The sequence below is a fragment of the Ruditapes philippinarum genome, unplaced genomic scaffold (genome assembly GCF_026571515.1).
Source record: "Ruditapes philippinarum isolate M1 unplaced genomic scaffold, ASM2657151v2 ctg3334_1_1_1_1, whole genome shotgun sequence".
Lineage (NCBI taxonomy): Eukaryota > Metazoa > Mollusca > Bivalvia > Venerida > Veneridae > Ruditapes > Ruditapes philippinarum.
Window position 1 is genome coordinate 7,671 of NW_026861874.1, and position 26,997 is coordinate 34,667.

Sequence of the window (26,997 nt, forward strand, 5' to 3'; positions counted from 1 at the left end):
TACTTTGATTCATATCATAAAAGATCTTCCTTTACTGCGTCCAGTATTTGATTAGTCTAGAGTGCTGTCTTCAACAATATAGAATAAATTAGAAAGGCTAAATATATAATGGATGTTTAATCATAATTGATAAAAATTTAATTTATTTAAAATCAATACAAGTATCATGTGAAATATATATATATATATTCTATTAAAATTTATTAGATTATTTGTTTGTTGGTAATGAGTTTAATACATGTGATAGTGGTAACAGTCGAATACCACGGATTTGTTATAAATTAAGGTTTATTATTCATTAATGTTAATATTCAATTCCTGTTTGTGTTGTCCTAATTAATATAGCCCTTCCTTTTGACAAATAAATCGAGGGACGTAAAGTTTCATAGAATTACTCAAACACGGGGACTCCAATTGATTTTGAGGTCACTGGGTCAAAGGTTAAGATCACAAGGGCATTGACTTTTCTGCCTAATATCTTAAGAAACCTTAAACCCATAGTCTTCATTTTGGCATGGAGGTTGATCAAGAACATTAGGTGATCCCTATTGATTTCGAAGTCACTGGGTGACAAAGGCCGAGGTCACGGGGCCTTTACAACTATAAGCTAGTCTGCTCAAATGCTTAAAAATGCTTGTCCACAGTGAGTGTATTGATTTTGACTTTTTTCCACATTTGAAGCATATAATTATGTTCTCATATATTTATTATAAAACACCCCAAGGCAAAGCTGTATGAATGGGGTATTCAAGTCATGCAGTCAAAGGCAAAGGTAACTCTGATCTTTGCCACTAAAATCATGTAGAATACATCACTTAGCAATGCACTGGCTTACTAACCTCAGATTTGGCAGGGGGGTTTTCCTTAAGCTCTAAATGACCACTGTTGATTCTGCCAAAGCGGTATGCGGGGATACTCACGCCATGGGAATGGCAGTTCTAGTTGTAATTGATTCAAACGGTATTGTACCATACTAGTAACATATTTGTAACATATCCACAGCAGTTGTTTATCTTCTTAGGGTTGCTTTTAAAGTCACATCGAAACTTTAAATGTCATATGGCGAGTTTTCTGCTTTACTGCTACATGGGACCTCACGTGTCCCTGTGCGCATTATTTCAGGCACAAGCGGGCACCTTAGTAGAATCATCGACGTATCAAAAGCTAGTTGGATAGCTTGTCTTGTGAAAGAATCCAAAGTCCCTGGCGGTATTCGAACTTTCTGGATGAACGACAAGTGGCTCGAAGGCATACACTTAACAGCACGGCCTTGAGCACCCTGTCCTGTAGTTGTTGCTTTATCTGAACTGTACAGTGGCAACATAACCGTAATAGTTTGGGTCATATACTGCATTTAGATCGTAGAAAAATTCCCCATTTCCCTCAGTAACTTTTAAGTAATTGGGATTTTGTTTGTTGGAAAAAGAGAAAAACTCCAAAAAGCAATGGGGTAATTTGCTTTTAACAAAATATTTATTTAAAGGCTTTTTTCCTTTTTTTCATCAATTTTACAACTTTAAAAATTTCGCACAACGATTAACCAATACGGTTGGGACAAATTTGAATGACTTTTGTGTATGTGGGTTTTTATCATATACTGTGCCGAGAACTTTTTTCGTTGGGCACGGGGGTTACTAAGTCGTGGGCCCCAGATGATTTTTAAACCCGGGCAAAGAAAACTATTCGTGGCCCCAAAATACTAAGTCCCGGGGGATAAAAATAAATAAAAAACTGGGAAAAAATGGGGCCCCCGGGGAAACATTGATCAGCAACGTAATAAAGAAAAAAGCAGACTCGGTTTTTGATTGTAAGTCTGTAACATGGGGATAATGAGTAAGTGCAAACAAATCCCTCACGCCCCCCAGCACCGGCTTGAGCTGTACTCATTTCTCAACACTTAATAGTTCTGGCATCAATGATCCCGAAGGACCAGAAAAATATAACAACACTGAAGTAAATTACGGGGCAACTTTTTACAGCTGCCACACAGCACTTGACACCTGCTGTTGTGAAGTATAAAAATTTTGAAAACAAAGTGATCCCCCGGAAGCATTAATCACAACAGAATTACATGAAAAATGCAGACTCGGTATGATTGAGTCTGCACATGAGGGATAATGAATAAGTGCAACATCTCTCACCCCCCCAAGCACCGGCTATAGCACTAGGAAAATTTATATAAATCGTGTAATCTGATTGGTTTTTATTTGTTTGGGTCGTCAGACCAAACAAATAATGGTAGCGAAATTTCAGAGTCTAATGCTGTTAATTGCAAATGCCGAAAGTAGTCCACTTTTTTGAAAGCGGTTACTTTTCCCTTTATATGTAACACTAACGCCCGAAAAATTCAAGGGAGATCACTGACGTTTAAAGATGGTCCAAAGAACAGGCAAATCTATATTCAAGCAAAATAATTTCCCGAATGGTCGAATATTTCTAATATTGTTTTATTGTATTTTCCTGATCGAAAATAAAGTTAAACAAAAGCGGACATTCAAATCTCTGACACAGAAGTTTACGACAAAACCTAAAAAACAAATAATTTCTCAAAACAGCTTTAAACTAGCGATTTAAAAGAAAGAAAATATTTTTATTTTTTTACAAAGTATCCAACAAATTACAACGCAAATTCAAAGTTTAAAAAATAGCGTTGGCTTATAGAATTGTCAAATAATGCACAATCACAAATTACGCGGATGAATATGATTTTTATCAATGAAAATACTATTTTTAGCGATGTCGATTACGAATACATATACACAAACCGAGGAGTGGAATATATAGATTCTACATGCGAGAAGATTTTCGCTAAATTCAATTTACTTCAATTTTAAACAACAGGTTTATCCTGAACAAAATAACTTCGAAGTTAATAAGGATTACCAAACCCGAAATACAATGGAAGTTCTAAATTTTAGAATGACTTGATGTTATTCAGTCGGTTGTTTTGTATAACTTCTCCGTGGTGCAGGGGTAACGCGCTCGCTTAGTGAGTGAGAGGTCTAGAGTTCAAATCCCAGTCGAGGAAACTTTTTTTTTTTAATTCTTTTTAAGTGTCTTTGTTAAAAGGAAGTAGCCATGATATGCAAGGATAAAGTGTGGCTGTCGTAAAAAATGAACATAAAATGATTTTTGATGCAACTCTAAGTTATTTAGAAATTCCGTATGTTCAAACTCTGGGTGCCCAGCAAAATGAATTATAATACATAAAAATAAATCTTATACAGGAAAAAATTTGGAAACAGAATTAATGATTTATTCTAATCTTGCTTGATGACATTGAAAACTTTGCATATTCTTAATTCCATCCCTTGCTGAATGACATTGGGAACTTGCATTATGCTTGATTCCATCTTGCTTGAATGACATTTGGGAATTGCATATGCCCTTAATTCAATCTTGCTACATGACATTATGAACTCTGCATTAGATTGGGATTCCATCTTGGCATTTAAAAAAAAGGGGGGAGGGGAGGATATTTAAACGTTGCATTATTCTGGATTCCATTTTTCATTATTTTCATTCAAACATTTCGTAGTGACCAAATTCTTTCAAATTGAGTGATAAACTATTAAACTGGAACAGGCCATTTGGAATACTAAAATGTTAACGTCTTATACCTTATGTATAAGCTACCTTTCTTCATGCTTCTATAACAAACTTTTACGGTTTAGTTTTTTTGTATTACTTTTATGTAGAAGTCATTTAAAATTGACTATTTTTTGTTCCCTGATGGATTTTGTTAAAAATGTGACTTATTTGATTTACAGCTTCGCATGGCGTGATTACTATTAGCTTTCGCTTTTATATCCATTATTCAGTGTTTATGCTTAATAAAGCTCGGTGTCTGAGGCTTTTGTGGATTATGTTTGATCATCTTACATTATGATAAACAATTTAAACAATGTCTAGCGATTTGTGAACTGTTAAGGGGGCGAGAAACTCTGTTATCGATATCAACGGATTTTTTTCCATGATTCCGCCTATCATCGGAATTTTCCGTACATGTATATATTACGGAATACCGTTAGGGCCATCGTGGTTATACGTTAAAATACAGAGGGCGACAATGCTATCAAATACGTACCAAGCCCTTAATACATAAATTGCAGTGTGGAAAGAATATAAATACAAGTTGTAAGGATTATGTAATATAATTTTATACATGTATATGTATACAGTCTAATAGAAAAAAATATGCTCGTAAACAGTTATTCAAAGGGGCAGTTATACGTACAGTGGCGGATTCAGGCTTTGCTTAAGGGCTGCACCTACCCCTAAAGATACGTTGATGAGCTGGGATGGAATATATACGTGTAAAGTTTCATGCAATAGTGGTCATAGTGTACTCCTTATCAAAAACATATAACTTGATGCTGTCATCCAGTTGTTAAGCACCTGCCTAGGTACTGCGATTGCGAAGGTCTTTAAATCTAATGACTTGGACATTAAAAGCAAAACGTATTAATTGGCCTTTTAACTTAATAAATGGTCTCAGAGTCACTAATAGTTGGCAAATAGGTGTGTAACACATTAAAATATACATGTATAATAGGGAAAAGAAGGAAGTTGTTTATTTTTGTGACATGTGCATAGTCAATTACAAATGTTGGGCATATGTGTGTCTGATTATAGATCAGACAACCGCACACACAACCACATTCACATACATTTGTGCTTCAGTAATATATTTTTACCACAGAAATTTATTGAAATCTATAAAATTCTTACTAAATATGTTTTATTTAAATAACTTCTATATATATTTTTTGTAATAACACTATACATGAATATTCATACTGCCCACTTACAGGCGTAAATTAATTTAAAGCACAATGTTTGTGTGAAGCAAAATTATATTTATTTTATTTTACAAAAAAAAAAAAATCAAGTTTGTACTGTACTAAGTCGTGGCCACGAGTTACTAAATGACATGTGTGTGTTTTTATTTATCTCGTGCGCACGAGATACTGTTTCGTGGCCACGAGTTACTAAGTCGTGGCCACGAGTTACTAAGTCGTGGCCACGAAGATAGTTAAGTCGTGGGAACGAGATACTATATCGTAGCCACGAGATACTATGTCACGGCCACGAGTTACTAAGTCGTTTTAAGTTCGTGGGAACGAGATATCTAAGTCGTGCAGACGAGATAATTAAATAAGATTACACCATGAGTTTTTAAACTTAGAAAATTTCTGTTTAAAGATTTAACGTGCAACATTAATCTTTGAAAATACTGAAAGTGTTCACTTTGAACTTAAATACATGTCTTTAGAATCATTTATGGCCCATAAATCAGACATTAATTTTGACTAAGTTATAGGCCCTTTGTTGGGACAATTTCTAATGATGAATGGGTCATTTTGTACGTACAAAGGCCTGTTAACATTGTTTACTAGTATACTTGAGAGGGACTTTAGTCCTGGGAAGGGACATTGCCCATGGAACAGCAGATATTCCTATAAGGATGTTTTGAGGTCACAGGTCAGAATAAACATGACACTTCATGTAAAATCCTTGTTTGATGAATAATTTAGAAAGAATAAGCCGTAGTTTTATATAACCTAAAAAAGATCAGTAGATGACACTAATAATTGTTTAGGCAAATTTGGTCAGAAAATCAGGGTCACAGTGACGCTAAATCTTTGACCAATCAATAACTTGTATAAATGGCACTTTTTACGGGGCAAGTGAAAGTAGGGGCATCCTTGTTAGGAAAATTCATATAAATAGTGTAATTTGATTGGTTATTTATCTCGTTCGCACGACTTAACTTTCTCGTGGCCACGACTAAACTTTCTCATGGCCACGACATAGTTACTTGTTCCAACGACTTATTTATCTCGTGGCCACGACTTAGTAACTCGTGGCCACGACTAAGTTATCTCGCTCCCACGACTTAATTACCCTGGTTGCCACGACTTAGTAACTCGTGGCCACAACATAGTATCTCGTTCCCACGACTTAACTATCTCGTGGCCACGACTTAGTATAACCCGTGGCCAGACACAGTATCTCGTGCGCACGGGGAGATAAATAAAAACACACACATGTCACCTTTGTGCCACCTTAAGTTTTATAAAATTCATTTTCACTTATCACACACGCTCAAAAGAAGTGTAAACAATTGTATAAGAGGTGAGTTGCCACTTTTAGGATGAGTTATTAGAGACATATATAACTTTTTTTTCCACATGCTGGCGGAATCTTCAAAAAACACGCAATTTTCGTCTGTCGCATCGTGTTCTCATGTTTTTTCAGTAAATTTACATGTCAGTCTCCAACTAACACTGTTCTGTATACGCCCCTATAAAAGTGGGCCCTAACTTTGCCAAAATAAAGGGGTCATCCGGGAAAAAAACGGATGTACCGACAAAGCGACCCTGCTGTCATAAAAAAATGAAAAAAAAATTATTCAAAAAAGCATTATGGGTTTCTGCCAAATTTTAGTGCGTACGGGCCCCATGCGACTTTTAATATCGTTATCTTTCATCTTTGTTTTTGATCGCAGTGATCATGTATTGAAATTTTATTTTAATCCCTTTAATAAAATTGGGAAACAGGGAATGCAAAAAACAAAATCAAATCAGCCAATTATTGGGTCAAAAGAAAAGTTTAATTTTTACAAATGTCGACAAAATTAAAATGGCAGATTTATACAAATTTAAAAATACAAATACCCTGTTAATATATGTTAAAAAGAATGTTTCTTAAACACCCAAAAAAAAATACGTTGCCCTTAAAAAAAGATGCAATTAAACATTATAGCATATTAAAATATGTGAGTTTGATGTTTTAGTAGGGAACACACAAGGTTGCAATTACATTGAAAGTGCATTCAGTAATCATAAGGCATGATTGAATTCAGCAAACGCAGGTTTTCATTGTCATAAAGAAGTATAGAAGCAAGCATAATGTAAGTTCCGATATCATAAAGCAAGATGGAATAAATGCATTAATTCTGTTTTCCATAGAAAATACATACAGATATACAGTACGAGTTTAGATTGCAAAGATCAGAAAATACCACAGAACTTTGCAGCCCTTTGATTCTTCATAAATATACATGCTTATAGTAAGCTCCAGGATTATTTACATCTGTGTTAAACAACAGTAAAAGTCCGTTACAAGCCCTAATTTTAGATCGAATAATAATGGTTTTCTTCATGCCGTTTCACATATAAATTCACCGTGGCTGAAGGGTTTTCACGCTCAGCTTAGGAAGCGAGTGGCCTGGGAGTTTCAAATCCCAGTAAAGGCAACTGCATTTTTTTTTTCAAATTGTTTAAGTCAAATAAACATTGGATTGAATATCAGTGTTGCAATCAGTCTTAATAGCCAATTTAACTACAATTAAACGCTGGTAAGCATTGGTGGCACTATACATATAATCTCACAACCTGTACCTTTCTTACATTCTGAGACCCAAACAAATTCAGCGCCTTCTGTGCTTTGATTTATCTCGTGTGCGCACGACTTAATTATCCGTAAAAAAAAGACTTAGTAACTCGTGGCCACGACATAGTATCACGTTCCCTCGACTAAATTATCTCCTGCCTACGACTAAGTAACTAGTGGCCACGAGTAAGTAGTTCGTGGCCACAACATCGTGTCTGGTGCTCATGAGATAAAAAAACGCACACACATTTCCCTTTTGTGTCACCGTAACCAGATTATACACGGCCGAGATTCTTTCTAACCTCCAAAAAAGATAAAAAATTTATGGAACGCCCTAGCCGCCTCCTATATACATATTCTAAAGTGATAATATGTTGTGATTTTGTTAATGTATGATGTCGTTATGGTCGTATGGTGATATATATATCGTTATATGGTGCTGTCGTTTGGATAATGGTGCTATCGTTTTCATATATGGTGATGTCCGGTTTTGAATAGATGGTGATGTTATAAAACATAATGTTTGCTGAAAAATTTTTTAAAAAGGTGATCGAAATTTTAAAAAAAGATGGGATGTCCCTTTTAATATAAAAGTGAAAGGGGGTTTTGATATGGGAATTGTTTTTCTTTATGGTCATGGGGTTTTTTTTAATCTTAAGCTTTGTTTTGGTGAAAGGGGAGGCATTTGGGAAAAATATACAGAAAAAAGAACCAATATTTAAAATCACAGCAACAATCTAAAAAAGTTAAAAATCACTATCTACCACAATTAACCAAAAAGATAACCGATTAAAAGCCCGGGAAAACCCTTTCTCGGGAACCAATTTAAACAAAACTATCAAAAAATACATCAAACCTTAAACAAAATGGCATGAACCATGGGATAAAAATGACCCCCCTGCCATTTTATCAAAAAAAAAAAAGCACAAAATAAAAAAAGAAAAAGAAAAATAAAACTAAATTTAAAAAGCAAATTTTACCCAAAAACATCAACCAACAACCCCAAAAACAACAGTAAATTTTTTAAATTTTTCAAATCAGGCAAATTTAACTAAAAGATCCACCTAAATTTAAAAGTATGTATAAAAACTCGGGTTTTCCCCCATGAAATCAGGGTTTTAGACTTTTTAAAATTTTTCCCCTTTTTTTTTATATAGACGGATGGCCGCCCTTGTAAATACCAAAAACCCGTGTAATATCAAATTTTTAAAAGCCTCGTCTTTCCCGTTTGAAAAATTTAAAAAATGGGGGCAATGGGGTATTAATTTTTAAAAATGTCAAAAATAAAACTAACACCCGCAACGCCAATAAATTCCCAAATTTTTTTGAAAATAAAATTCGGGGAGAAAAAACTTTGGGTTAAAACTTTATATTTGACTTTCCCTATCCCTTTAAATTTTTTACTAAAAGTAATTAAAACCAATATAGGGAAAATTCCCTTTTTTCGTAAAAACTTGAATTTTATAGTCCCGTTAACTGTTTTTGGATTTTTTTTCACATTAAATTTTAAAATTTTTTAAACCCCTCTTGGTTTTATCTTGCCCTTTTTGGGAAGAACCCCCCTGATGCCCCGGGGTAACCTCTGAAATCCCCCCCAAAGGGGAAACGCAAAAGTTAATCTTTGGGTAAACCTCGAAAAACAATTGTAGAATACACAGAACGGAAAACTCATTTTGTTCTTTCTTCGAAAAAAACATTTAAAATTTTAAAAATTTTTTAATGGGTCCCCCGGGGTTTTTTTACAAAATTTTTCCCAAAATCGAGTAAAAAGAGAGAAAAAAGAACCCTAAAGAAAACCCCAAAAACGGCCCAAAAATTGAAAATATTGCAGGCCCCTAGCACTAGCTTAAGTAAAAGTCCACCTAAAATATGTGAATTCATAGAAACAAAATGCAAACAATACATTATTTATATATTTATTATTATGATTGTAGAAACCGAAAGTACAAAATACCAACCTGTTGACATTTAGTCGGATTTGTTTAAATTGTACCCCAGTGGGCATTTTGAAATTCAAAATGGCTTTCAAACATATTTTCAATCATTATTGTACCGAAACAAACTATATTTTTCTTTGGATGTCAAAATAGAGAGAATATGAAGATAACACTCTCTGTTTCTGTTTACATCTGAAACAACGTGGTATAACTACTTTCAATCCGAATTTACTCCGAGGTTATAATTGATTATAGCCGAGGATGTTCCGATTGCCAAAATGGCTGACAATAGAAATAGTTTTAAAAATAAAAGACAATTTTATTGAATACATGTATCTTGAAATAGAATTCGACAGTTTTGGAAAAGGATCACTTATTAAAAAGAAGAGAAATCTCATTCATGTATGATTTTTATATAATTATTATATATTTTTTTGATAAATGTTAAGTACCGTGCCCAGGCTATAAGGCAGTTATGGCGCTCCATAGATATATTTTGCCAGTCCATGACACCTGGTTACTATTTATAGTTTAATGTTCATTACAGTTGTCAGTGCATTTCAAATTTAGTAACGACCGAGGCAACCAAAAGTTGACTTTTTGTTATAGAAAAATTGCATAGAGTAAAATATGAAGTGAGATGCTCAGTGAAACAGTAAAAGAGGTATATTTGAGACATTTTGTATGATTTTCAGTAAAATATTTCCTACAAATTATCAAGGATTTATATAAATCCGTGAAATTATTAAAAAGTGTGTTCGTCTGCTTTTTTTAATAGTTAAAAAATGCAGACGAATACAATTGGTATCAATTTCAACATTTTTGTATGTCCTATTTCTATTAGAAACTAATATAAAGTAATTTTAAGGAATAATTAAAAAAAACACAACTTTTTTGAAATTTTGCTTCTGAACGATTTTTGTTGGCTTTTCTTTTTAGTGAGGCTAATTGCATTTTATATGCATGTATTACGATATATATGTACACACTGACACCTTTATAATTAATTAATCATATCAGTGTTTGTTTGTTTTTATTTCATCACCTGAATGAACAATACTAATATGTCAATTATTTCTATTTCAGATCTGAAGGATGAACTTATAGCATGGTACAACACCTATCAGAGTACAGTTCCACTTTCACCACTCACAGATGATTTCCATACCCCTCTAGCTGGGTTCTACATTATGCCAGAAATTGACATACAGACGAATCTTCCAGGTGGAAGGAAAGAAACAACTAGAGTCAAGTCGTTACAGGACCTGTTTAAATCGGGTAGAAAAGTTCCAAGGGAAATATATTTATCAGCGGTCGCTGGATTTGGGAAAACAGCATTTTCAAAATATCTCGCTATAACATGGTGTCAATCTCATAAAATGGATGAAAATTATAACCATTTTAAAAAAGAAGAATTGGAGGCAATATCTGGCTTTGAGTTTTTATTTCTAGTGCTATTGAGAGACGTAGATACAGAATGTGATGTTGACAACATGATTGAACAGCCAAATCATAAATAATCTTCGTTGTAAATCTGAAATACCAAAAACTCTTTTAAATGACATTTTACGCAATGAAAAATGTCTTGTTTTACTAGATGGACTTGATGAATGGTTTCATCCTGACAACGATTGTTCAAGACTTCCAAAAAGTATTCCGCATCGGTATGCACGTGAAAAGTGTGTAATCCTAACAACGACCCGGCCATGGAAGCTTGGAGTCTCAAACTTGAAGACTAATCAAGTAGACAAAACAGTGGAGCTAGTTAAACTAGATAAACAAAATGTAAGGCAGTTTAACCTAAACGCAATGAAAATATTGAAAGGCAACATTGAAGAAGAAAAACTGATCAATGAAGTTTGTAGATTTGAAGAGGAAATTAGAAACCATGACCTTGATGATATGGAATCCACCCCTCTCCTGTTGCTATATCTTATATGTTTATGGATTGCAAAAATTCCAATAGGAAATTCCGCAGTAGAATTATATACAGGCATTATACAGCTCCTTCTATCTAGAACAGAAAAGTTACATGGAATGTTTCATTCATCATGTGAAACATCCCCTAGTAATGTTCCAGAATGTTTCAGAAAACATCAACATTTCTGTCGTTACTACACGTTTCTGGTGACCATTGGGAAACTAGCTTTTAATACATTATTCAGTAAGAAAAAAGAGCACACATTAGTTTTTGATGAAAATGTTGCAGAAAAATATCTTAACCAAGAAGATTTGAAATCAAGCTGTCTATCAGGAATATTATCAGAAAGTAAAGTAAAAACATTAATAAATGAAAATTCTAAAATCTCATTTTCACATAAAACAGTGCAGGAATACTTTTCAGCAATATTTATAAGTTTTCAAAATACAAGTGAAGTTCAACAAATCATTTTTGAAGAGTGCAACTGTTTACAAAATATTCTAGACATGTCAAAAGTGTTTGTCTTTATTATTAACATGAACCCTAAATTAATGTCTACAATATCAAGTGATTTGATGCCTGTGATAAACAATGATGAAAAAACAAGCAAATACAGAACTTTGACAGGTTATGAAGAAATGTACATTAAGCCATTACAAGACACACAAGACATGTACATTTCTTGTTCCAAAGAAAGCCAGGAAAACAAAGACCTAAAATTGTGTTTACAAGATTTCTTCATTAATGAAAAATGTAAACAAGAAAACTACTTCAAACAATTACAACATCTGTGTCACCAAAATAAAGAAAACATAAAATCAATAATGATAGAAAATAAAGGTGTTTGTAGTCTACAAAAAATTATCAGTTTGTTTATACTCTCTGACCTTCCACATATAGAGAAATTATACTATATTGGTGAAATTGTAGAAGAGGAAATAATGAGCTTGTTATTGAAGCCTTTGAAATGTTTAACTGTGAGATCAAGTAAATGGGAAAATCATGAATTTGTAGGAAAATATTGCCTGCTGTCTGCAGAGATAAATGGACAACTGGTAAAATTACAACACCTGGAGTGTTTATGTATAGACTGTTTCACTATGACCCACGAGGTAATGGAGACATTGTTAAATTTCCTCACTAGTAAAAAATCAATGAAAGAAATATCATTGAGCAATTTATACTGTAGTGATCATAGTACTTCATGTAGGGGATTCAACCTTGACCTGTCTCAACATTCACAACTAAGATGTTTAGGATTGTACAATATAAGTGTGTCACAATTAAACGTGGATGTATCGTTGTTAGAGGTTTGTGAGGTAGGTGAATTATATAATCCTGGTGTTGTGTCATCTTGTCTCAGTCAACTACCAGCAGCCGGTAAACTACAAACATTTTTGTGTGGTTATCTAAAATCTTCCAGTGACATAGAAACAATGTTACAAACATTATCATTGTTATATCATGTGAAAGATGTTTTGTTGTTGAGAATGAATCTAGGTGAAAGATCATTAACACTGTCACCTCAAATGATCAATATTGAACGTGTTCTCTTGCGGGATATAACAATGTCTTGTTCAGTGTTACATGATCTCATTACTGTTATAAACAAATTACCACATACAGTGACAGTATATATAGCAGGTTGTGATATAAAACCAGAAACAGAATTTGAAAACTTTAAAACATTTATAAAACAATCAGACAATTTTGTGGTCACCTATGATGACACTTTGGAGTCTGGAGAGTATGCGTTTGGGTTTAAAAGAACAACAACAAGTACTGAGTAACCTTAAATGAACTTGGGAGAAACAATTTATAAATAGATTATGAGACAAGTGACAGGTGAAATAGACATCATTTCTTATTTTAAGTCTGACATTTAATCAATACTTTGCTGTTCATAACAATGTGATGTGAATGGAAACTGAGGATTTTCTTACTGGGACAACAAATGTGGATTAATTTTAGATGTAAGTGTTGTTTATTTCTTTACATGCACTTTATAACAGTAATATGTGGCATATACATTGATGCTCCTGGGCCTGGAAGCAATATTAGCATTACTATAAAGCATGTCATGCAAAATCAGCCTTGGTCAACTTGTTACCTTTTGGGCAACTCGTAGCATGAGTATTTGAAGAAGAAGATTTATCCTAGTACCAAGAACTTGGGGTCTGCGTCGGCATAACCACTTATGCTAAAGTTTGCACACGTGTTCACCATTCTGCGTCGGCATAACCACTTATAAATGCTAAAGTTTGCACACGTGTTCACCATTCTGCGTCGGCATAACCACTTATAAATGCTAAAGTTTGCACACGTGTTCACCATTCTGCGTCGGCATAACCACTTATAAATGCTAAAGTTTGCACACGTGTTCACCATTCTGCGTCGGCATAACCACTTATAAATGCTAAAGTTTGCACACGTGTTCACCATTCTGCGTCGGCATAACCACTTATGCTAAAGTTTGCACACGTGTTCACCATTCTGCCCCAACCTGTAAATAAGAGGAGGTAGCTCTATCAAGTAGTTTGGCAAAAATATGCTCCCTTTTCTACTTAGAATTTACGTTCATGTTTGCGTACCACCTCAAATATTTTCAAAGTCCATTGACATATATGGCTTCGAAACTTTGCACACGTGTTCACAATCAAGCCCCCAATCTGTACACCAGAGGAGGTAACTCTATCAAGCTTTTTGATAGAATTATGCCCCCTTTTTCGACTTAAAATTTACATTAAAGTTTGCATACCACCTCAAATATTTTCAAAGTCCATTGACATATGGCTTCGAAACTTTGCACACGTGTTCACAATCAAGCCCCCAATCTGTACACCAGAGGAGGTAACTCTATCAAGCTTTTTTTTATAGAATTATGCCCCCTTTTCGACTTAAAATGTACATTAAAGTTTGCATACCACCTCAAATATTTTCATAGTCCATTGACATATGGCTTTGAAACTTTGCACACTTGTTAACCATCATGCCCCCAATCTGTAAACAGGAGGTAGTCACTCTGTCAAGCATTTTGACAGAATAATGCCCATTTTTCTAATTAGAAATTACATAAATGTTTGTGTACACCTCAAATATTGTCAAAGTTCATTGACAAATAGCTTTGAAATTTTGCACACTTGTTCACAATTAAGCCCCCAATATGTACACTAGAGGAGGTAACTCAATCAAGCTTTTTGACAGAATTATGCCCCCTTTTAGACTTAGAATTTACATCAAAGTTTGCGTACCACCTTAAATATTTTCAAAGTCCATTGACATATGTCTTTAAAACTTTGCACACTTGTTTTAACCATCATTCTCCCAACTTGTACACAGGAGGAAGTGACTCTGTCAAACATTTTGAAAGAATTATGCGCCTTTTTGTGCCCCGAATTTAGGGGGGTCATTTAGATTTACCCTTGTCCGTCCATCCGTCTTTTTGTCTATCCGTCCGTCCGTTCTCTTTTTTGTCGCATGTAACTCAAAAGTATTTGACCTAGAGTCATGATTTTAACAGGAATGTTGATCAGCATGTGCAGTTGTGCACCTGGGTATTTTTGCGTGGATTTATTCAGTATTTTAAGAGTTATTGCCCTTGACTTGGTAAAAATTTGCAATTTTAAACTTGTGTCACTTGTAACTCTGAAAAAAGGATTTGACCTAGAATCATGACACTTTACAGGAATGTTGATCAGCATGTGTAGTTATGCACCTTGGTATTTTCGTCTGGATTTATTTAGTATTTTAAGAGTTATTGCCCTTGACTTGGTTTAAATTTGCAATGTTCAATTTGTGTCGCATGTAACTCAAAAAGGATTTGACAAAGAGTCATGAAACCTTACGGGAATGTTGCTCAGCATATGTAGTTGTGCACCTTGGGTTTTGCTTGTGGATTTATCCAGTATTTATAGTTATTGCCCTTGATTTAGGAAAATCCATTTCATTATGTTGTGTTATTTTTTCCTTGAGTGTTTGAGTTAGAATCAACCAACTTTACAGGAATAATGATCATCATCACTAAATTACAGGAATAATGATCAACATCACGGTGAAGCTATGCACCTGGTACTTTGCATGTGGATTTTTTCAGTTTTGTTAGAGTAATTGCCCTTGACTTACAGTAGTATAAATTTGCAATTTTTCAACTTGTTCATGCATAGTTCTAAAAGTATTTGACTTGTAGGCCTGAAAGTTTACAAGAATGTTGGTCAGCATGTGTACTTGTGCACCTTGGGGTTTGCTTGTGGATTTTTTCAGTATTTGTTAAGTTCTTGCCTTTTACTTAGTAAAAGGTTTTTAGTTTTCAACTTGTGGCACATGTCGTCCAAAAAATATTTGACCTAGAGTCATAAGATTGACATAACAGTAGCGTGTGGGGGGGGGGGCACCTGTGTCCTATGGACACATTTCTAGTTCTACTTAGAATTTACATAAAAGTTTAATTACAATAACATTAAACAAAAATTTAACATTAATACTATATCTATATTTTAGCACACTTGTCTTGGGCACTCTGCTCAGTGGTGAGCTTTTGGCATACTAGTGTCTTGTTGTCCACTTTTGCTTTAAACGAGAATCACCTTGATGGATTTGAACTGAACTTCAATGGAATGATCCTTAGTTTGTGTTATAAATCCTTATATTCATAATTTTATAGATTTACGATATTTCTTTAATGGAAATTGACCCCTTTTACAGTAATCTGACTCTTGTATTTTAAGGAACCGCAAATACAGCTGTAATAAAATTACTAGAAACAAGTTAAATGCTCTGTTTCTGTTTTCTTTATTGACTTAATTAGTGATAAACAGAAGACATGTTAATTCAGTATTTTAAATTAAATGGTTCATGTTACTTTGTAATACTAAACAGGGTTCAATATTTCACAGGCTTCGGAGATGTATGGTACAATTTACTTAAACTCAAGTAACATAATTGTAAAAAAAGGGTCATTTAACAATCCCTGTAATATTTATAAAGCAGTGTTGATAAATTTTGCTTAAAGCAAAATTACAAACGTAAAGGTCAGGACGGTTTTTGGAAAATATGTACAAATATTAAATGTGTCACTATATTAATCCCTCTCGTGTTGTCAGTAAATCTATACACATCCCAAGCGTAAGAGGTCAAGTAAATCATATACAGGTCAAGTATGAAAATACAATCAAATTTATGGAACTTTTAATTTGCTGGGAGTGTCTGGGTCTTTATACCCCCATCTATCATATTTGTTCCACCATTAATGACACCTTAATTGAAGTCTGGAAAGTACAAATTTTGGAGCATGCTGCTTTGCTAAATCCAAGATTAAGGACCCGCCGACCTCCCTTCTTGAGCCAGTACTGACCTACTGGCAAAGGACAGTGGCCTGTAAAATATATGCATTATGCTGAGTGGCGGTCTTAGTCAGTCGAGACTTTAACTCAAAGCGAAGTTTATTTAATCACCGACTGAGGTATATTCTATAACACACACCCAAATAATTAAGAAATGGCAGACTTGAGTTGATGGCAGCCCAAAAAGTTAACACACTTAAACTTTGGTTGTGGCTGTTCCGCCTACACATTACTCCCATAACTCTACAATCACCACAGTAGATTAGATCATAAGCCCTGACAAACCTTATTCCTTAAATCTTAGGCCAGTACATTTAAGGTGTTGTCAGTGCAGAGTGAGGTAATATTGACTCTAAATTTGAATGCCAAAGAAAAAGCAAATTGATATCTAGGATTCAGACAGCAGATCTTGGATTTAGTCGGTCATGTATTGTAAACTCGCTTTTAAATAAATAGACTTGGAAAATGTTTATTTTAGAATGCAAAGTAACAGATCAAATTCAATTAATTAATTATCCCTCTATTTATAGCACTCTCATACGATCTGGTATATGTGATTACCTCTATACTAAATTACCGTATGATTAATGACACCAGATATGTCTTTAACTATAAAAACATTGATATTATACAGAAATCAACTTAAAACTATTAATTATTAATTTAAGGATGGTACACCCCAGCTTGCAAGCTTTTGGTGCACTTACTATTATCAGACAATACCAAATTATATGAATCATTAGAAACTCCATAACATTAGGGTAGGATAATCTATTCCCAATAATATCTGAAAACAAACCCATCATACTTCATTAAATATCTAAAATGTACCTAAGTACTGCCAACTTCCTCTATATATTATTAACAGAATAAACCCAGTGTTACAAAATTTCTTTTGCTTTGATTTAAATAAGAATACCTACATAAAGTAATACTTTAGTCTAACTAACTAACCTTTATCATCTTAAAGACAAATACCTCATTAAAATCCCTAAGAAAATAAAAATGATACATCAATTTTCCTAATATACCTATCAAATGCTGTAGTTCTATGGTATTGTTCTATAATCATTCAATTTAATCTACTCCATAATTCACTTAATTAAAAAAATCAGCTATTGTTAATGTTTTGGTAACACATGAATTAGCAAATTTAATTCAATATCAATACATAAATATAACCCTTCATATATTTGCTACATTTTAGTAAAATAATCATCAAATTCCACCAAATAATACAGAAGAAGTGACATTTTTTCCTACACACACTAATCAGAAAAGAAAGTTAAATGCCATAGAAATGAGCTATTTGTATTCAATTACCACCTTGAATCAAATATTACTTGACCACTCAATGTATTTAAAACAATTCTTATAGTAAACATCTATCTATACTTGACAGGTAAAAACCTATCAAATTTCACAAAATAACAAAAAAGCTGTAAAATTGCTGCCCCTGTAAAGCCTATATCACAATAGGTATAACAATAAATTATGAACAAAAAACAACAAAATATAAGGATTTTTGAAACCTAATTGAATATTTCGAATATCATATCTATCAACAGCTCTTGTTTTCCAACAAAATGTAATAAAAAAACATCTCACACAATAAAATTAAGCAAAATCACCAAAGTTCATATGCAGTCATAATGGAAATCTCTAGTCAAAGGGAGGTAACTATAAGTACAGTATCTCAATACTGCTATTACATGACACACTACTTAATAATTAACAATTAAAGCTCCACACATCAAGATGTACTCATTTACAGATGATAGAAAATACAATATCATGCATATTAAAAAGTGTAATTTACAATTTATCTCACAAATTTTGTTATTAAAATTTAAGGGGTACATTATTGTATTTGTATAATGTCTCAACAACAAATAATCAAATTATAGGTATGGAGTCAAAGTAGGCCAACATGGGGTAATATAGATATGGTTTCTGGCATGATACAAAAAATCATAAATCCAAGAATTTAAGAACCCACAAAAATGCCCGTTTTGATAAAACCACGAAATTTCATGCCCACGAATATAAGTGAATTCGCAGTACATCTGATAGACCTCTCCCAAGCACTGACTTCTCATAGCAACCAGTGATTGTTGTCCCTTAGTAGTGGCAACCAGTATTGTTTTTACACTGTGATGATGATGCACTATTTCAGATATAAATATGAACTTTGTGATATCACTTCAAGTTTAGATTCAATATATATTTGCTTTATTTCTAGATTACAATACTACTTGTTTGTTGTCAATAAAAATATTAATTTTCAGGTGAGCGATATTAGGGCCATCGTGGCCCTCTTGTTTTTCATGTAATATGGCTAATATAAAATTTGGACTTTTCAAAACTTGTCACAATTCTCCCTAGATACTGCTGTAATAGATTTTCTCTGAATGATGAAAATTTTGATATCACAAACTCAAAATTGTACTATTTCATGTTAAATGTTTCATTCTGCTTAAGCCGCTGCTAGGGGTGTGGACGGTAGTTTGCACTTTACAGTACCGTCCATGAACAGGCTCAATCAAACCGAGCCTGACACATTTTCAATTATGCCGTGTTGGACTTTCTTTAGGGGTTCTTATTTTATCTATTTATAAACATATGTACATGGAATTGAAAAAAAGAAACTCTGTTCTTTCAATGTGACATTACAGAAACTATTTGCACAAAAATAACAAAAATAAGCTACGAAATCTTTACCAAATTCACAGAATATAAACATGTTTTAGAGCATTATAATGTCTTACAACTTTCTAAATATATGTGAGAGACCTGATAATAAGTATGTCAACTCAAAATGCTTCTGACATTGGTTATTGTAAGATTGTTATTTTAAAACTTTGATTTGTTTTGTATTTTCAGCATTATGTGTATTCCTTCTTCCAAGAAATGGGCAGGTTCACAAGAGACTTCAATTAATCCAAGAACTGACATTCATGTGGAATTTTCTGTAATTATGATATGAACAATTCATAGACTACAAAATGGGTCCTAAACTAACATAATGTGTCACCTCGGATTCATGAACAGTACATGTATGGAGAAATTTTGCATGAAATTACAAATACTGAAGTCACCTAGTGTAATGACGTCCAGCAACTGTTTAAAGATACGCCTATTTATAAAATATATAACAGCATATATCAACATAACTCTTCCAAACTTAGGACTCCAGCCAATTATGAGTTGATTAGTTAATAGTTAAACTAAATGAGTACCTGACACTTAGTTATTGCCAGAGAGTTGCAGTCATTGTATTGTTTAAAACATGGATATACAACTCAGACAATTCAAGGCATGAAATTTATTTAGTGAATGTATACATATATATTTGTATAGATTTTTTACTGTATAGTATGTGCATTATTTATATTCATGTATAATATGTAAATATACATTTATGTTATATAGAACTGCTAGTCAATATTTGTACAAAAAATAGTTTTAAGTTAGATTGTTAAAAAAAAACCATTTTGCCCAACCGAGTGTATGTAGTGAGTTATTGAGTAAGTTTTATTTTAAAAATATACGGTCATTTCAGCTCAAATTGACAATTAAAAAAATTATGTCACTGTCATTTAAAAAATGTACATGAATGTCCACTTAAATGTGAAAAGTTATATTTTTGTGTTATCTTTGAAATCATAGTTAATGCTTATCAGTTGTTAATGGAAAAAAATCAGTGTTATAATTACAAATAGCTTAAATACATGTATATAAAAATATTTTGTCAAAGTGAATTAAGATTAATTTTCATTTATATGTTGAAGTTTTTTTTATGTGACTAGTATTATACAACAGCTTATCATGTTGTGTTTCTATTCAAAATTACAAAAGTATTGTTTTCTTATATGTTTTAACTCAACTTTTTTTTTAGAAAAAGGAGGAACTGTTACAGTCATGTTGGCGTTGCCGTCCAAAAACTTGTACCTTGATCAGAACTTTTTAAGTTCTTAGTGTATTGTCAGTCTTCATACTTGGCCACAACAACCACTCATACAAAACCTTTCAGTAGACTAGCCTAACCTTCGTTCATAAATGACCTTGACCTTTAAGGTCAAATGTCACAATTTTGCTTGTTTCACTGTTTATTACGGTTGAATGATTTTTGGCAGAGATATGCCACTTTAACTTTTCAGTTTTTGTTTATTATGTACACATTGAACCCAAATTTAACATATTGACATGATATAAGTATACTCAGGTCAATTTCGTATTTGGTTCGATAGTTTTTGACAGAGTTATGCCCCTTGAACTTTTTGGGGAAAAAAGAAGTTGTCAATTTCTGTTCATTAATTTTCCCAAACAGTTGGTCACATTCAACTCAAATTTGACTTACAGATAATCACAGGAATAAGCAGGTCAAGTCTGTATTTGGTCATAGTTCCATGATTTTGGTCAATATCCCTCTTGAAAGTTGGAAAAAACATTTTTAAGTTATGTATGTATAATGTTGAAATCGCATTTCTGAACTAAGAAAGAAAAAGAAATTTTCCGTTTAAATGCTCTAACGTTTGTAGAATGCATGTCTGAGGTTGACATTGCATGTGCTGGTGTAACGTTTTTAAGGCACACAAACCCTGTCGGTGAAAAGCTAGCTCACCACCGAGAGTGGTTTGTGTCCTTATATACGGGAACTATTCCCTTCTATTAATTCAACAACTTAAGTATTTGCATATTATCATGCTCATTATGACGTTCTACCAACGTCGTTACATTACTTTCCCCTCCGAGAAGTCTCGTCCCGAGACTTGGCCTGGGAAATCTGTGGGTAGGGCAACTCCGGTCTGGCAGTTGTCTACATTCCCCCGCACTGGCCACCATTCAACAACTTAAGTATTTGCATATTATCATGCTCATTATGACGTTCTACCAACATCGTTACACTGGTATTTTACCAGAAAATACAAGCCAAATTATGATTTGGTCATGGTACGGTGTTTTTGACAGTAGCACCCCTTGAACTTGAAAAAATCACAATATCTTATCATTATCTCTGCTACAAATATGCAATATGTAATTTGCAAAAGGTAGATTAACACTTAATAGAACTGTGTATAAAAGGGTTTGTGTTGACATTGAATAGAACTAAGAATGAAATAAAATGGTTTTGCAAACAAATTTGAAAAAAAATATTATTATAACATTTGAAAATCTGGCTGCATGTGGGGGCATTCGTGGCGTTACAACACATTTATAGTTCATTTTTATGACTTGCAAGGTACAAGGCTTGTACTGTCTACTAGACCTATACAAAAGTAATGCTCATGCATGTGGTTCAGTTCTGCATTTGTCTTTTTAAAAAATCCTAAAATGAATGAAAACGTGACAAGCGCTAAAACATTCCACTATGACACACTATGACACATGAAACCATATCTTTATCTAAACAGAGGACAGTTTTATTGTTGGTACTTTTATTGGCACTTTTATTTGGTTTTGGCACTTTTATTTGTTGTTGCTCTTTAAACAACATCACCTCTTCAACAAAAAAGTTGATTTTAACAAAAAGTCTCACGAAAAAAATCTTAAGGTGGCCTTAAACAAATTATTAGCACAGATCTAGTCTTATGCATAAATCATATAATGACAAAAATGAAAAATGAATTTTTGAAAACTAATTCCTTAGAAACGTACTGTCACCATGTCATGTCAATGATATGTTTTAGCTCTAATATTGTATAAGATTTGCATTTGATACATGATTTATTACAAGATTTATATTTGTAGGCATAGTTTAATGCAATATTTGTATTAGTGTACATAGATAAATGTAATATTTGTATTGTGTACATAATTTTCAACAATATTTGTATTTGTGTACATATTATCTGCTACATTGTATAAGATTTGTATTGTGTACATGATTTATAGAAGATGTGTAGTTGTTTGCTTGATTTTCTTTAAGATTTGTATTTGAGTAACTACATTTGATCTGCTACATTGTATAAGATTTGTATTGTGTGCATGATTTATAGAAGATGTGTAGTTGTTTGCTTGATTTTCTTTAAGATTTGTATTTGAGTTACTTCATATTATCTGCTACATTGTATAAGATTTGTATTTGTGTACATGATTTATGGAAGATGTGTAGTTGTTTGCTTGATTTTCTTTAAGATTTGTATTTAAGTTACTACATATTATCTGCTACATTGTATAAGATTTGTATTTGTGTACATAATTATCAACAATATTTGTATTTGTGTACATATTATCTGCTACATTGTATAAGATTTGTATTTGTGTACAGGATTTATAGAAGATGTGTAGTTGTTTGCTTGATTTTCTTTAAGATTTGTATTTTAGTTACTACATATTATCTGCTACTTTGTATAAGATTTGTATTTGTGTACATAATTTTCAACAATATTTGTATTTGTGTACATATTATCTGCTACATTGTATAAGATTTGTATTGTGTACATGATTTATAGAAGATGTGTAGTTGTTTGCTTGATTTTCTTTAAGATTTGTATTTGAGTTACTACATATTATCTGCTACATTGTAGAAGATTTGTATTTGTGTACATAATTTTCAACAATATTTGTATTTGTGTACATATTATCTGCTACATTGTATAAGATTTGTATTGTGTACAGGATTTATAGAAGATGTGTAGTTGTTTGCTTGATTTTCTTTAAGATTTGTATTTGAGTTACTTCATATTATCTGCTACATTGTATAAGATTTGTATTTGTGTACATAATTTTCAACAATATTTGTATTTGTGTACATATTATCTGCAACATTGTATAAGATTTGTATTGTGTACATGATTTATAGAAGATGTCTAGTTATTTGCTTGATTTTCTTTAAGATTTGTATTTGAGTTACTACATATTATCTGCTACATTGTATAAGATTTGTATTTGTGTACATAATTTTCAACAATATTTGTATTTGTGTACATTTTATCTGCTACATTGTATAAGATTTGTATTTGTGTACAGGATTTATAGAAGATGTGTAGTTGTTTGCTTGATTTTCTTCAAAATTTGTATTTGAGTTGCTACATATTATCTGCTACATTGTATAAGATTTGTATTGTGTACAGGATTTTTAGAAGATGTGTAGTTGTTTGCTTGATTTTCTTTAAGATTTGTATTTGAGTTACTACATATTATCTGCTACATTGTATAAGATTTGTATTTGTGTACATAATTTTACTTTAACACTTATATATTATGTACATGATTTACTCTCAGTTTTGTATTTGTATGCTACTATCTATAATAGTTATATGTGTGTTTATTATAAGTTTTACTACATGAATATGATTTCTATATTTGTGTACATGATTTACTTTAGGATTTGCATTTGTCTTTATTATTTACTGTACAGATTTTACCTTGAAAGTTCATGTAAATGATAAGGAGAATTGATGCTATGATTGACCATTTGAAATTTGTAGTAACTAATATATGATGTTATTTTCCCCCGAAACATATAATTATGATATGCAATGAAGTTGTTAAGACAAAGTACACTGTTTTAAAGAAAAGACTGAAAAGCATATTCAGGTGTCATGGGAGCTGTAGGGTCATTTTATTTTAAGGTTTTCAAACAGCCTTATTGACACTTATAACCAAACTATATAGAATCATCACTTTATATGCTTCTTTATTCATAGCTAGTTTTTTTTACCATGCAACAAGAAAACTGATTTAAAGTTTTACACCTTAACCTGCGCTCAAACCTAGTTGGCAGAACCTAATGGAACTCAGTAAGAACAATCTTTGAATGGACCATATGAAATTAGTTGTTTTGGTCTGCTTAACATTATATAAAATATGTTTAAACTTTCAATCGCTTGTTATATTTAGACCGTACGTTTTACCACGAGAAAGAATATATAATATAAACTTTTCTCTAATAGTTCTCCTTAAATGTGTAATATTTTTTCTTAAATGCTGATAAAACAATATAATTTCAGGCTGTCCAGCGTCCCTAAAATTCCTAAAAAATCCTATTTTTTTTCAGTTTGGCTAAAATTCCTAAAAAAATGAAAAATTCAAAGGGAATTCCTAAAAATGCCCTATTTTTTCACTTAAATTCCTATTTTTTTTATCCTTTGTGATAAACATATCCAGAAACAACCATGTTTCAATCTAAACCTAAACCTACAACCTAAATTCAAACGCAGTCAGTGGAGTTGATATCATGTCTGACTAAATTGCATAAGTCACATGTTGCATATACATTTGTACTTCAATTCCTGCAGAAATGCCATACTTGATGTCAGATGTTATCAGAAAAATAATAAGAAACTGTTTGTTTTAAATGGAACAATGAAAATTGTACCACTTTGACTATATCAAAATAGTCACTTGTTTAAAATTGTGATAAAAAATTTCCAAGGAAGTCATATTTTTATTGGCTACAGAGTTTTACCATTTACCTCAGTCTTAGGTGTATTTAAAGCAACTATTTACACAAATCACCACTAAATTTCACCAGACTTTATGCAGGGGTCCTTATTAATAACGTCTTAATTTGTAATCAAGTTATTTTCAAGTGATGACTGTAGAACAGATCTTATGTAAGTGATACCAGCTGGCAGATCTAGACAAGTTTCCATATTTGCTATGGTAATTATAAAATGGGTAAGGTAAACTGGCAGTAATGATTGAATGCTTTAACCATTTTGCTACCCAATTAGCATACTCAGAAGTGACACCTTCAGCTGCCCTTTTTGTACACATTAACATGTATTGAACATATGTTATATACATGTAGTGTAAGTTTTTTTAAAATCTGGAAAAAAAAACTGTTGAAAGTCATTGAAAAAACTGACACTGTTGTGAAATTTTCTACAATTTTTAGTAGCCTGATTTATCTTGAACAATGAAATTTTCTACAATTTTTAGTAGCCTGATTTATCTTGAACAATGAAATTTTCTACAATTTTTAGTAGCCTGATTTATCTTGAACAAATTCTTCATAGGTGTATATCCTGCTGTTTGAATTTAAGTTTAAATATGCCTGGGAATGACTCTAGTGGGTCATATCATTTTTATTGTTTTTTAAGAAAGATCAAGACTTGTTTTAAATGTACCAAATAAGAAATGCATTTATAGCTAAAATAAATTTAAAGCATAACTTCCTCTTCCATTTATTATGGGCTTATTATATCTTTACTTGATTAATTGTCAGATGTTATCAGAAAAATATAAGAAACTGTTAGTTTTAAATGGAACAATGAAAATTGTACCACTTTGACTATATCAAAATAGTCACCTGTTTAAAATTGTGATAAAAAGTTTCCAAGGAAGTTGCATTTTTATTGGCTAATCATAGCTTAACTAATTGAATATTGGTTGTTCCTGGATTCTTATAACTTTGAAAATTTTTTCATTCTAGTTATGTTTTAATGTAGTTTTTCAGCTCTTTTTAAAGGCAGTTGACCAGTGAATCAATTTATTCACTGGTGACTATGGAACACTGGTAACACCTTTGCTATAACCGAACTAGAGCATTATTTGTGAGTTACTTTTGTGTCAAATATGCAAAATTGAGCCCATATCATGGTCTTTTGAGGCCATAATTTAGTATAAAATTCCAAATTTGAGCCCTAAAGTTTCTTTCATTTACCCTAAAATTCCTAAATTTTAGCCCTAAAATTTCTTAAAAATTGCCCTAAAATTTGCCCTAATTTTTTGTCAGAAGGTCCTGGACAGCCTGTAATTTGTTTGTCATACTCTAAATAATGATAAGAACAACCTCCAGCCGACATAGCTTGTTTTACCACTGGCCAGTTTAATGAAGCTTATTAGGAAATGTCATTGGAGATTTGTTTACAACAAATAGCTAGAGTCGTTTTGTTCTGCTAAATGAAAGATCCAGCAAACTGAAACTATCATTTTAACAACATCTGGTAATTAACAATTGACTTTGATATAACTAAACAAGAATACTTTTCTTTTGTTCTTTTAACATAAACGGTTGGAAAAAGGATCATGTTGTCTACCAGACCTTAAAGTACAACATTGTTTTCCAAATGATTGAAATTAAAGTTTTCGGAAAGACTGGAAACAAATATGATTCTTGGACAGTATTGTACAAAAAGGTTATTATTTGTACTGTTCATAACAGTTAACAGTTGTACTGTACAAAAACAGTTAACAATTGTACTATCTGCTGAGCGAAGGTACTTTCCTCTTGAGTCGTTAGCTCGGGTTGGAAATTAATTATTGAATTTTTGTTGCTGGAGTAAAAAAAATGATAAGTGTTTTCCTGGACATAATTTATCCAAGATTAACTGTATTTTATTATCATCATAATTATTATGTATAAAAACATATGATTTTGTATGTTTGCATAATGATTGTTTTAAGATAAGTATCTATAATAAATCAATAAATTAGTGTTGACACAATGTTA

At 32.4% G+C, this 26,997-nt stretch overlaps 1 protein-coding gene across 1 annotated transcript; it reads left to right on the forward strand.

Annotated features, from left to right (window-relative positions):
• Positions 1-875: 875 nt before the first annotated feature.
• On the forward strand, positions 876-26,997 carry LOC132717217 (uncharacterized). Its single transcript, XM_060700644.1, has 4 exons — positions 876-960; positions 10,422-10,602; positions 10,841-13,229; positions 19,479-26,997. Exons 1-3 carry the CDS (start codon positions 876-878, stop codon positions 13,044-13,046), a joined length of 2,472 nt encoding a protein of 823 aa, XP_060556627.1. The 3' UTR covers positions 13,047-13,229; positions 19,479-26,997.

Bases quoted from the DNA above. Each gene is read 5' to 3' on its own strand.
- LOC132717217 (XM_060700644.1), top strand. From the start codon at position 876: ATGACCACTGTTGATTCTGCCAAAGCGGTATGCGGGGATACTCACGCC. The intron at 961-10,421 runs GTATTGTACCAT...TTTCTATTTCAG, and splicing joins AGTTGTAATTGATTCAAACG to ATCTGAAGGATGAACTTATA. The intron at 10,603-10,840 runs GTTTAAATCGGG...ATGATTGAACAG, and splicing joins GTCAAGTCGTTACAGGACCT to CCAAATCATAAATAATCTTC.